Source organism: Schistocerca cancellata, chromosome 5, assembly GCF_023864275.1.
Source record: "Schistocerca cancellata isolate TAMUIC-IGC-003103 chromosome 5, iqSchCanc2.1, whole genome shotgun sequence".
NCBI lineage: Eukaryota > Metazoa > Arthropoda > Insecta > Orthoptera > Acrididae > Schistocerca > Schistocerca cancellata.
In genome coordinates, this window is record NC_064630.1 from 590,865,132 (window position 1) to 590,879,113 (window position 13,982).

The window sequence follows — 13,982 nt, forward strand, 5'->3', positions numbered from 1 at the left end:
CAGTGGATGACTGCTACCTATGGATTATGGCATGGAGAAACCCTGACAGCAACGCCACCATGTCGAATAACACTTTTCGTGCAGCCACAGGGCGTCGTGTTATGACTCAAACTGTGCGCAATAGGCTGCATGATGCGCAACTTCACTCCCGATGTCCATGGGGAGGTCCATCTTTGCAACCTCGACACCATGCAGTGCGGTTCAGATGGGCCCAACAACATGCCATATGGATCACTCAGGATTGGCATCACATTCCCTTCACCGATGAGTGTCGCATATGCCTTCAACTAGACATGAACCCTATCGAACATACTTGGGATAGATTGAAAAGAGCTGTTTATGGACAACATGACTCACCAACGACTTTGAGGGATCTGCCACTTTGAGGGATCTACACCGAATCGCCATTGAGGAGTGGGACAATCTGGCCAACAGTGCCTTGATGAACTTGTGGGTAGTAGGCCACGATGAATATAGGCATGCATCAATGCAAGAGGATGTGCTACTGGGTATCAGAAGTACCGGAGTGTACAGCAGTCTGGACCACCACCTTTGAAGATCTCACAATATGGTGGTACAACGTGCAATGTGTGGTTTTCATGAGCAATAAAAAGGGTGGAAATGATGTTTATGTTGATCTCTATTCCAATTTTCTGTTCAGGTTCCGGAACTCTCGGAACCAAGGTGATGCAAAACTTTTTTGATATGTGTATATTTATTTATTACTTTATCTGCAGTGCTTCAGAAGATAATCCTACAAGTCAGCAGGAAATTGAAGTATGCAAAATACACAAACCCCTAAATCTCCAAGTCAGAATAATGAGAGATATTTTCAAGTGTAAAACATGCTAAGCTGTGCTCCTACATTAGTTTTTCTTTATGCTGATTTGATTTTAACCTTTTATCCAACTGAACGCTATGGAATATTACATATAAATTTTCATTTAATTTAAAACTATTAGCTACTATTTCTAGACTAGCAGACTGCTGTTGCTTGTTTGAAATGGCATAATACTTGTCTTTCTATATGTGTTTATATGTTTCACATTTGTACGTTACTGAATAAAAGTGATGTATTATTCTGCTGCTGTACAACCAACTTCACTCCCCAATTTTTTAGTACACTCCAAGACATATATCTATAGAAATCAAATGTAAGACATTACTTTCATATTATAAAGCAGGGTCAGCAATTTCCAGGGAGAGGAAAGGAGATCAAATATTAGTAACTCCATTTTTGATTCAAGTTATTATTCCAGTTGCATAGGTAGTTCGTTGCAGTCACATAAACAAAACATACTTAGGTGTAAGTACTTAATACTCAGGAACAGAAAAATTTCTGACATGTAACATTAATTCCTTACTTCTTGTAGTAATCATGAAGCTTCACAATGTTGCAAATAAATATTACAACTAGTAAAAAAATCTAAATTACAAATCTATCAAAACAGGACATGTTTGAATACAGATTCATAAAGAATTACTTTTTACCCTGATCTGATAAATCTATTGGACAATACAGCTTATGTATTTGGCATTTTCAATACAAACAAAATGCCTAAAATTTGATTGTAATGGAATTTTAACATAATGGATTACATCACTAATACACTGCAGTCCTTTTTGCAGAAGTAAGTTGGTGAAATGATTTCAAGAATATCCGCACTTTTCTCAGAGTTAATGTCAACATCATCTAGTGCCATGGGTAAACTATAATGGCACTATACTGATATGTGTCAGTCTCTTCTATCACACAGCCTTGACCAGGAATAGGACATCTTTATTTCCTCCAAAAGCAGGGACTGGATCTTTTATTTGCCAGCTCAGCCCAGCCATATGGGCAAAGAATTCTTCTTTCTCAACTTGGACACAAAAGTGATGGATTCCAGTTTCTTTCAATATGGAACAAGCCTGTGAAAATTTCAATCAGTTTGTCTGTAACATTGTAAACACCACATACAGTAAATATAGTCCCATACTGTACTGTACTTGCCTCCTGTATGATGTTCTGCTCACTGGCATCTGGAGCAGCTTGAATGTGCAATGTTCCAACGTTGGTGTCCGAGGAATGTTGCCAGAAGTGTTGTTTCCTTATAGTCTGTACACCATCAATGGCAGTAACCTACACAAAGTATATTTTATGAACATAAACATTTACAGTATGCCTTTGACTATAAACCTGATCAATGTCTCTATATTAATTTAATAGCTACCAAGATAATGAATAATATTTTTCTGTATGCACAGAACTCTTTGCATAATATTGTCAACAAGAATCAGCTATGTTCAGTGGGAAAAACTATAGGTTGTCTCTGTGAACGTGTTAGTTGTCCAGTGCTTACTGATTTCCTGTTTTCTAAATTTCCTCATAAAGTCTTTCTTTCTGTTTACTATTATCAAATGGAAAAGTAAGGGAAGAAATGATACTGGTACAATATACATCCCTGCCATGGACTGTATGGTGGCTACAGAGTACAGATATAGATGTAAAAGAGCAATGTGTTTAGCCACAAGAGGAGGGACTATGCATGTTGAGCATCAAAATATTCACATTGACAGTACAGTAAAACCCTGACAAAATCCTAAATGTTTGGTAAAAGAGCCTCATTCCCCCACAAACAAGGAAAACATGTAAGACAAGAAACACACATGACACTACAAAATACAGTAACAAGATGAATATTAAATCTGAAAGTTATTAACAATTTCATTTTCATGTCAACTTCGCATCCCAATACACCATGAAAGTGTGAGGTTCGGTGCATTCTATTCACAATAACAATAATTAGATAAAAATTCAAATTAAATTATCTAAATATTATAAATATTTATAATGCTTTATAGCTTATACCATACCTGCTGCAGAGCTGCCAGCAGTTTGTCACCCTCTTTGACAGGGCTGCGCAGCAATAACACATACGCTGAGTGCTTGAGAAGTGGAATTATACTAAGAAAAATTAGCACTGCAATAAACATGGAACAGATTGGATCTGCTATGTACCAACCAAACTGCTGTATTAGCAGAGAAGAAACAATCACTCCAACACTACCAAGTGTATCAGCCATTATGTGGAGAAAAACTCCTGAAAACAAAAATCAGCAAATAACTATAAACTTGTGGACACATTAGATATGGTACCTAACAACAAAGCATCCAAATAAACTGCTACAGAAAGAGGTTTGCACCAACATTCTGAAGACAATGCTCATAGTGGCATCAAAACCTGGTCAATTTTGACTTAATATTTGTGACCGAGGGCTTATTTGTTCTAATACGAGGGCTATCCACAAAGTATATTACATTTTGAAATTAAAAATAAATAAAGTATTGGAAATTTTTTTATTATATACAGATGAAAGCCACACTTAAATACTACTTTTCTACATAGTTGCCATTTAAATTAAGGCACTTATTGTAGCGATGGATGAGCTTGGAAATTCATTCGTCGTAAAATTCGGCCGCCTGCGCCTTCAACCACGTGGTTAATCTGTAACCCAGTAGAAATACGATGTTTGTGGATTTCCTGGAAAGAGGCACTACAATAAACTCTCAAAGGTATTGTCAAACTCTGCACAACCTCAGAAGAGCAATACAAAACAAGTGCCCGGGCCCACACGGCAAATGCCACTCGTGAAGTTCTCGAATCTTTTAAGTGGGAGTTGTTTCCTCATCCGCCGTACAGTCCCGACCTGGCACTGAGCGACTTCCACTTATTCCCAGCAATGGAGAAGTGGTTGGCTATGCAGCGTTTTGATGACGACACACAGCTTCAAGAAGAGGTAACCACGTGGTTGAAGGTGCAGGCGGCCGAATTTTATGACGAAGAAATTTCCAAGCTCGGCTATCGCTACGATAAGTGCCTTAATTTAAATGGAAACTATGTAGAAAAGTGGTATTGAAGTGTGGCTTTCATCTCTATATAATAAAAAAATTTTCCAATATTTTATTTATTTTTAATTCCAAAACATAATGTACTTTGTGGATAGCCCTCGTATAATTCTGACACAGTCACTGAACCTTAGCAGCTATGTTCAAAGTTTTATGATAAGTATATGATTTGTCTGACACCTGATGATCATTGCAAAATTGTATGGAGATAGATCATGTTTTAGGACAAATCAATGTACAGATGTCACTGCTTCTCATCACTATTGAGTGTAACTCAAGGGTTATGCGATATAGAGAGAGTATCCTCCAACCTACTGTCCAGAATCAGTCAACCTTTCATTGATGGGTTTGTGTTCCAAGAAAATAATGCACTGACACACTATGCCCAAAGAATGTGACAGGCTTGAGCAGCAATTTATCAACCACCTTGTCGACAGCATGGGCTGGAGAAACGTGACACTGTGTGTTACCCATAAGTGGATTCTGGTTTTCACAGATACGCACTTTCGAACAACCTGCCTTTATTTTGATTATTGTTTTGTTTTTATTCCTGGCTTGCTGTGACCCTAAGCCCACTTAAGTTCACAGATTTGCAAATGGTGCAAAGCTTTTTTTGAGCAGTTTACATGGCAGCTAAAGACATATCCTTATTTGTATAATGAAGAAATTTGAGAGTCATATGAATTTTTTAAAAGTATATGTGCTATTCATGTAACAATTGTTCAGCAACTCAACACATTAAACACTTCACAGCTCTGCAAAATATGTGGTTCCCTAGATTTTTGTACTGTGGATTATTTTCACCAGGAGAAAAATGAGTACATGTTAACCAGCCTAGATGAGGTATTATCATATTGGCATTGTGTGGAGGGAAAGAAGGGAGGAGGGGATGAGCAACAAGGAAGGAATCTGTATGTGTGGTGTCTGTTCTTTTGGACATGCCTGAAAGGACAGACACCATTTTTGATTTAGTGGACGTTATATATATGTTACATAAGAGAAACTAAGACCTCAGGCGCAATTGGGCACTGAAACAAAACCAATGTTGCCAAGTGGATATTTGTGGTGAATGAGACTCGAACCCAGATTCCCACTTCATGCGAGTGGTCATCGTAATCACTTTGGCTGTCTGACTGCACTTTCTGTTCAACCTAAATTCTCAACTTGTCATACACTGAATATGAAGTATCCCTGCCCATTATCCTACACACACTACACATGTATGTGCAACAAATTGAGAATTTAGGCTTGACGGAAAGGGTATTGGGGTAGCCAAAGCAGTTAAGACAAACACTCAAGTACAGTGGATTCCCAGCACAAATTTTCCCTTATTGCCAATGGATTATTTCAATGCCCAATTGTGGCTGACATCTGAGTAACTGTTCTGTCATTTATACATATGGCCACTGAATCAAAAATGATATCTATTCTTTCAGATATGTCTGTGTCTCTCTTACATCCAGGAAGGAATACTTGGGTTTAATTCTCCACCAATTATGAGCTTGGGCTGGACGGGGCAGGGGAAATAATCAATGCTGTTCTTTGCACAGGCACCATCCCAAAATTTACCTAAATCAATTTACAGAACCCACAGAAAACATAATTATGATGATCAGACTCTCGTTCCTCTGAAATGTGATTTCACTGCCTTAACTATTGTGGCATGCTACTCATTGTGTGTGTGTGTGTGTGTGTGTGTGTGTGTGTGTGTGTGTGTGGGAGGGGGGGGTGGATGGATGGGTGTGGCAAGGTGAGAGGCAGGGGGGATTCTCTAGGCACAGAGGCTAGGATAATATTGAGAAACCAGAACATTGCTGGTTTTTGGACAAATCCTTCCTCACAGCTAACAGAATATACACTGAAGAGCCAAAGAAACTGGCGCACCTGCCTGATACTGTTTAGGGCCTCTGTGAGCACACAGAACTGCCACAACGCGACATTGCGTGGACTCGAATAATTTCTGTAGTAGTGCTGGAGTTTATTGACACCATGAATCCTGCAGGGCTGCCCCCTAAATCTGTAAGAGTACAATGGCATGTAGATCTCTTCTGAATAGCATGTTGCAAGGCATCACAGATATGCTCAATAATGTTCATGTCTGGGGAGTTTGGTGGCCAGTGGAACTATTTAAATTCAGAAGAGTGTCCTGGAGCCACACTGTAGCAATTCTAGACATGTGGGGTGTCGCATTGTCCTGATGGAATTGTCCAAAGGACATGAATCGATGCAGGTGGCCAGACAGGATGCTTACTTACATGTCACTTGTCAGAGCTGTATCTGGACGTATCATTCGTCCCATATCACTCCAACTACACATGCCCCACACCATTACAGAGCCTTCACCAGCTTGAAAAGTCCTCTGCTGACATGCAGAGTCCATGGATTCATGAGGTTGTCTCCATACCTTTACACATCCATCAACTTGATACAATTTGAAATGAAACCAAGCAACATGTCTCCAGTCATCAACAGTCCAATGACAATGTTAACAGGCCCAGGCAAGGCATAAAGCTTTGTGTCATGCACACGAGTGGGCCTTTGGCTCCTAAAGTCCATATTGACAGTGTTTTGTTGTATGGTTCACATGCTGACACTTGTTGACAACCCAGCATTGAAATCTGCAGCAATCTGCAGAAGGGTTGCACTTTTGTCACATTAAATGATTCTCTTCAGTCGTCATTGATCCTTTTCTTGCAGGACCTTTTTCTGGCCATAGCAATGTTGGAGATTTGATGTTTTATTGCATTCCTGATATTCATGGCACACTTGTGAAATGGTCATACAGGAAAATCCCCACTTCATCGCTACCTCGGAGATGCAGTGTCCCATTGCTTGTCCACTGACTATAACACCACATTCAAACACACTTAAATCTTGATAACCTGCCATTGTAGCAGCAGTAACAGATCTAAAAACTGTGCCAGACACTTGTTGTCTTATGTAGGCATTGCCGACCGCAGAGCCATGTTCTGCCTGTTTACATATCTCTGTATTTGAATATGCATACCTGTATCAGTTTCTTTGGCACTTCAGTGTACATAATCCTGGACAACTACAACGTCCTGGCTGACTACACTGTGCCAGCACTTGATGTTGGCTGGGTTGGAGAAAGGTGACTATCACTGGAAGGATGTGGCAGCAGGCACACAGGATAGGAATAAGGCACAGATGAGCTTTTTCTGGCTCCAAGCAAAGGGAGTTGTATGTGGCACACAGTGATGTGAAGAAGTGGATTGGGTGTGAAAACAGAATAGAGGAATATGGAGACTATAGAGAGGAGGGTGTGGGTGCAGGATTTGTGAAGTTCAGGTCACAGGTCAGGATTGGAGATGGGTGTGAGGCAGGAACTAGCAGAGACTGAGGAGGGATTATGGGATTGGAGGATGTGTTGTCAGATCTATTCCAATCCACATAGCTCAAATAGGCTGGCGTTGTGGGAGCAGGAACCAGACAGTACATATTGTGAAGCAGCCTTTGAAGTTGAACATGTCATGCTCAGCAGTATGTTTTGCCTCTTGGCCACAGGCTGGCAGTGGCCACTCATTCAGAGGGCAGATAGTTGTCCATCTAAAGTTAAAGCTTCCTTGTATGACCCTGTCTGTAACAGCTCTTGCACAAGGATCTTCCACAGGGATATGACCTATGTTTCAAGGACTTGGTAGTAGGTTTGGTGTAAGGATGGAAAGGGCATTTCATAAACTGAGTAGATGGTGGAATATCAATTTCAGAGGGGTGGAAAGGATTGTGAATACAATGTTCCACTTTTCTGAGCACACTGATAAACAATTGAATTCCAGTGAAGGATACCATCACATTATTCCTATCTGGGTGGTACTGGATGTTGAGGGGAGGCAGTGCTCCTTTGCAGTTGGTTCACTGGGATCATACAATGATGTAGGGGAAATCTGTCTGCACGTTAGATCTGGGAGGTATTAACTGTATGTGAAAGGCATAGTAAGAGCTTTATCATTCTGGCCAAGTGACTTCTCAGATGCAGCATCCATGTGTGGCCAACTGTTTGGGAAAGAGGTTTTAGTGTGCAGGAAATGGAAGCTATAGTAATGCAAGTGCCATTGATGGTTAGTGGACTTGACACTGGCAGAAGTTTGTATGGAGTCACTAGAAAGGCAGAGGGCTGGGCTGTGGCTGTGGATGACAAGGTGAAGTATATGGGAGAGAAGTTGCTGAGGCTGTGGAGAAATGAGAATAGAGTGTCTTGGCCCTCGGTACATATCATGAAGATATCATAATGAACCTGAACCTATCAAGCGGTTTGGAATTTTCGGTGTCTAGGAAGATATACTCCAGATAGTCTATAAATAGGTTTGCATAGACTGTCATTTAGGTTGGTTGGTTGGTTGTTTCGGGAAGGAGACCAGACAGCGTGGTCATCGGTCTCATCGGATTAGGGAAGGAAGTTGGCCGTGCCCTTTCAGAGGAACCATCCCGGCATTTGCCTGGAATGATTTAGGGAAATCACGGAAAACCTAAATCAGGATGGCCGGACGTGGGATTGAACCGTTGTCCTCCCGAATGCGAGTCCAGTGTCTAACCACTGCGCCACCTCGCTCGGTGTCATTTAGGTACCTAGGGCTGTGGTGTGATTTTTTATTTTAATCTTTCCTTAAAAGGAGAAGTAGTAATGCTTAGGGATGTAGTTTGTTAAGTGCATGAGGAATTATGTGGTAGATATAGAGTCTGTACGGCATTAGGAGAGGTAGTTTTCGACATCAGCAAGGCGATGGACATGACAGATGTTAGTATAGAGAGACGAGGCATCAACACTGATGAGCAGAGACCCAAACGATAATGTATTCTTGTGTCTGTCCCAACACCATAACAATAACATTTATGGAATATCCCATTGCTGCTTGAAGGAATATGGACCTATTAAAACTGAAATACATGAATACTGTGTATTTCAGGTTTTTTTTTATTTTAACTGTAACAATATTTTCATATTGAAATGTTTTGACCAACTCTCCTACACTGGTAATGTTCACATGTCAGCTCTGACTGAATACCATTTGAAAGTAAAGCAGTGATTTTACAGCCATACACTTTGCACTTGTTGATGAATCATTCACTGGTGACAACTGAAATTTCACTGTATGTATAGCCTTTCACAGCCATTGTCACTGTCAGTAATTTTTTTAAGGGTATGTGACTCATTGTCAAAATATAAAATTCTCCGAAGTTTTGGTCACTGTTGCAAATGGCTTTAAGATCAGAGAATTTTACGTATTGGCAATGCAGTCACATACTCTGAAAGATTTACTTACTTACTCAATAAGCAAAACATCCTGAGGAAGGCCATTTGCAATGGTAACTGAAATGTTGGAGAATTTTAGATACTGACAATGCTGTCAGATATCCTGAAAAATTTTATTGAGACTGAAATTTCATTAATATCCTTTTAGATTGTGGTTTGTGAGTTGAGATACTGTAATTACAAAACATTATTTTATATGGTATATGACATGAGTCTAAGTGCTAGTCTGAAATTAAGAGATTAGTACAGGAGAGGAAATTGGGACTGACTTCATCAAACAGTTCAGAAAACTGATGGGTGGAAAAAAGGATCATCATAGTTTACAATTGGAAGGTTTAAAAATAATCAATACCAAACAGTGTGAAAGATTATTTGTAACTGCTGTAGATATTTTGGGAATTCTGGAATTAACAAATGCATCTCCACAGTTTCATTTGGTTTTAATTTTAATGCAAATTTAGCTTTAGTTCATCACTACACTTCATTAGAAGATAATACTGCATTTAATTTCAGTGACCTGGTGGCATATCTCACTTTACAGTCATTGTTTATCTTGTTGCTACCAGAAAAAACAATCAACTGTTTAATATCAGAAATTAGTACTGTACTCATTCAACAGTAAAGATTACAACATTAAATATTGTCTGTTCTCTCAACAAATTTGGTTGCTTCAATAAATTTTAAATTTGTTTTTTTGTATTGAAAACTTCAGATGAAGACTTCGTGCAATATTTCCTACATATCCATCTTTATCTGTTTTCTTTCTCTCTCCTTCCTCTCTGAAAGGCAATTTGTAGAAGCTGGATGTTTAACTTTTTTGTGTGTGTGCTGATGTCAATAATTATTGTTAATACTCATTGTAAGTTGGGATTTTGAACTTACACTTTTATGATAGATAGTCAGATGTGCAGAATTCTTGAGAGGATTCAGGAGAAGAAATCTTATTTAGCTTCTGCCCCATGTCAAGCTAATTCCATCAAACCAAATTTTACTAAAAATATTTAATACAATCTTTTTTGCTTTACATTCTATACCAAATCGTATAGGGCCCTATTATCGAAACTGAAGAGCACATACATGAAGATGAGATGGGAGATATGATGCTGCATGAAAAATTTGACAGAGGACTGGAAGTCCTACGTCAAAACAAGGCCCCTTGAGTAGACAACATTCCATTAGGACTACTGATAGCCTTGGGAGAGCTAGCCATGACAAATTCTTCCTTCTGGTGAGCAAGATGTATGAGACAAACGCAATACCCTCAGACTTCAAGAAGAATATAATAATTACAATCCCAAAGAAAGCAGGTGCTGACTGGTGTGAAAATTACTGAACTATCAGTTTAATAAGTCACGACTGCAAAACACTAACACAAATTCTTTATAGAAGAATGGAAAAACTGGTAGAAGCTGACTTTGGGGAAAATCAGTTTGGATTCCAGAGACATGTAGGAACACGTGAGGCAATACTGAGCCTACAACTTTTCACAGAAGATAGGACGAGGAAAGGTAAACCTATGTTTTTAGCATTTGTAGACTTAGAGACAGCTTTTGACAATGTTGACTGGAATACTCTCTTTCAAATTCTGAAAGTAGCAGGGGTGAAATATAGGGAGCGAAAGGCTATTTACAATTTGTACAGAAACCAGATGGCAGTTACAAGAGTTGAGGGGCATGAAAGGGAAGCAGTGGTTGAAAAGAGATTGAGACAAAGTTGTAGCGTGTCCCCAATTGTTATTCAATCTATATACTGAGCAAGTAGTAAATGAAACAAAAGAAAAAATTGGGATAGGAATTTAAGTCCGGGGAGAAGAAACAAAAACTCTGAGGTTTGCTGATGACATTGTAATTCTGTCAGAGACAGCAAAGGACTTGGAAGAGCAGTTGAATGGAATCGACAGTGTCTTGAAAGGAGGATACAAAATGAACATCACCAAAAGCAAAACAAGGACAATGGACTGTAGTTGAATTAAATCAGGTGACGCTGAGGGAATTAGATTAGGAAATGAAACACTTAAAGTAGTAGGTGAGATTTGCTATTTGAGCAGCAAAATACCTGATGATGGTCAAAGTACAGTGGATATAAAAGGTAGACTGGCAATGGCAAGAAAAGCATTTCTAAAGAAGAGAAATCTGTTAACACTGAATATAGATTTAAGTGTAAGGATGTCTTTTTTGAAAGTATTTTTATGGAGTGTAGCTATGTATGGAAGTGAAACATGGATGATAAACAGTTTAGACAAGAAGAGAATAGAAGCTTTCTAAATGTCGTGCTACAGAAGAGTACTAAAGATTAGATGGGTAGATACTGTAACTAATGAGGAAGTACTGAATAGAACTAGGGAGAAAAGAAATTTTTGGCACAACCTGACTAGAAGAAGGGATCCATTGGTAGGACTCTTTCTGAGACATCAAGGGATCACCAATTTAATACTGGAGGGAAGTGTAGGGGTTGGGAGGTAAAAATCATAGAGGGAGACCAAGAGATGAATACACTAAGCAGATTCAGAAGGATGTAGGTTGCAGTAGTTACTCGGAAGTAAAGAGACTTGCACAGGATAGACTAGCATGGAGAGCTGCATGAAACCAGTCTTCGGACTGAAGACCACAAGAACACCAAATGGAGTCTGGTTCCAAATTGTATCACAAGATGCAAAAAATATACATCCAGTATCCCATAAAAAGAAGAATCTGTTGTTCGTCTCCTGATTTTTGCATGTGAAATCTCACAGTCCTTCCGATCCTGAAATTTTGTACCCTACTTGCAGATGCATTATACAGGATAAATGTAACATGCCATGTGTTAGCATATACCACCAGCGGAAGATAGCATCATTGCAGATGATAGCAGATCAGTGACTGGTGCATGGTTCCCACATTTTAATAAGCGATGTGCAGTGATAACTGAATTAATCATCCCTAACCATTATCTTCTCCAGAGTCCCTTAATAGACTTTCAGATTTTGCCATTGTGATACAAGAGTCTGCATAGTTCTCCACTGATATTTAGCATGTAAGTATGCATATTAATGCCATTTTGTCTATTGTTATATGATGTTAATCATTTCACGACTTGAGAGATTGCTTTCTAAGCTAACCAGTGGGTTCGGCGGATCAAGCTAATAATCTGGTATAATATACAGATGTTGGCCTTAATCATGTGTTCTACATCTACATCCACATCTACATCATTACTGTGCAATTCACACTTAAATGCCTAACAGAGGGTTCCTCGAACCACCTACAGACTATTTCTCTACCGTTCCACTCTCTAACAACATGTGGGAAAAATGTACATTTAAATCTTCATGTACAAACTCTGATTTCCCTTATTTTATTACAATGATTATTTTTCCCTATATAGACTGGCAGCCGTAAAAGTGTTTTCGCATTCAGAGGAGAAAGTTGGTGATTGAAATTTCATGAAAAGATCTTGTTGCAACAAAAAATGCCTTTGTTTTAATGATTGCCACCCAAACTCACTTATTAAATGTGTGATACTCTCCCTTATTACACGATAGCACAAAACAAGCCACTCTTCTTTGGATTTTTTTGATGTGCTCTGTCAATTCTATCTGGTAAGTATCCCAAATTGGACAGCAATACTCTAGCAGAAGACAGACAAGCATAGTGTAAGCAGTCTTTTTAGTGGAACTGTTCCATCTTTTACAGTAAGTGTTCTATCAATAAAATGCCATCTTTGGTTTGCCTCCCCCATAATATTACCTATGTGATAGTTCCAAAATAAGTTGTTCGTAATTGTAATTTCTAATTTTTCAGTTGAACTGCTAGCCTTTAAGTTTGTGTGATTTATTGTGTAATCAAAATTTAAAGGATTCCTAGGTATTTAGTTGAATTGATAGACTTTGAGTTTCTGTAATTGAAATTTAAAGCATTTACCTTATTCAGAGTCAATTGCCACTTTTTGCACCATACAGATATCATGTCTAAGTCATTTTGCAATTGGTTTTGATCTTCTGATGATTTTACCAGATAATAAATGACAGTGTCACATGCAGACAATCTAAGAGGGCTGCTCAGATTGTCTCCTAAATCATTTATACAGGTTAGAGACAGCAGAGGACTGGTAACATTTCCTTGGGAAACACCACATATCACTTCTGTTTTTCTCAATGAATACATACTGTGACTTTTCTCAGAGGAAATCATGAATCCAGCTGCACAACTGAAATGATGCTCTATACACACGCAATTTTATTAGAGCTCTCTTGTGAGGAATGGTATTAAAAGCCTTCTAGAAATCAAGAAATATGAACTCAATTTGAGATTCCCTGTTGATAGCAAATAAAGAGCTATTGCATTTCATGAGAAAGATACTTTTTGAATCTGTGCTGACTATGTGCAACAGACCATTATCTCAAGGTGTTTCAAAATGTCTGGGCACCGTATGTGTTGCAAAATCCTATTGCAACTTGATGTAAGTGATACAGTTATGTAATTCATCAGATTACTTATATTGCCTTTCTTGAGAGCTGGTCTGGCTCGTGCAACTTTCCAGTCTTCAGGCCAAGATCTTCTGTCAAGCAAGCAGTTATATGGATATACTAAGTATGGTGCTATCTGCTTACTTTGAAAGGAACGCAACTGGTATACTACCTGGACCAGAAGACTTGCCTTTACCAAGTGATTCAAGCTGCTTCACTAATCTGAAGACATTTACTTCTTACTCATGTGGGCATCATAAATCTTTGTCAGCATACAATGGACAACCTAGGCAGTGCCTGGAGTGTGCAGTTTACCTGTGACATTCTGTGGTACTATCAAAACAGTGTTATTTCATATGTTGTGCTCTCACAAGTCT

At 38.9% G+C, this 13,982-nt stretch overlaps 1 protein-coding gene across 1 annotated transcript in view; it reads right to left on the minus strand.

The window, feature by feature from the left end:
- Positions 1-1,230: 1,230 nt before the first annotated feature.
- The window catches only part of LOC126187423 (zinc transporter 5-like), a 249,072-nt gene continuing 236,320 nt past the window's right edge, over positions 1,231-13,982 (minus strand). Inside the window, exons 12-13 of the mRNA XM_049928495.1 lie at positions 2,857-3,083; positions 1,231-2,122 (exon numbers count right to left, since the gene is read on the minus strand). Coding sequence (XP_049784452.1) covers positions 1,859-2,122; positions 2,857-3,083 — 491 coding nt within the window. The 3' untranslated portion in view covers positions 1,231-1,858. The remainder of the gene's footprint in view (positions 2,123-2,856; positions 3,084-13,982) is intronic.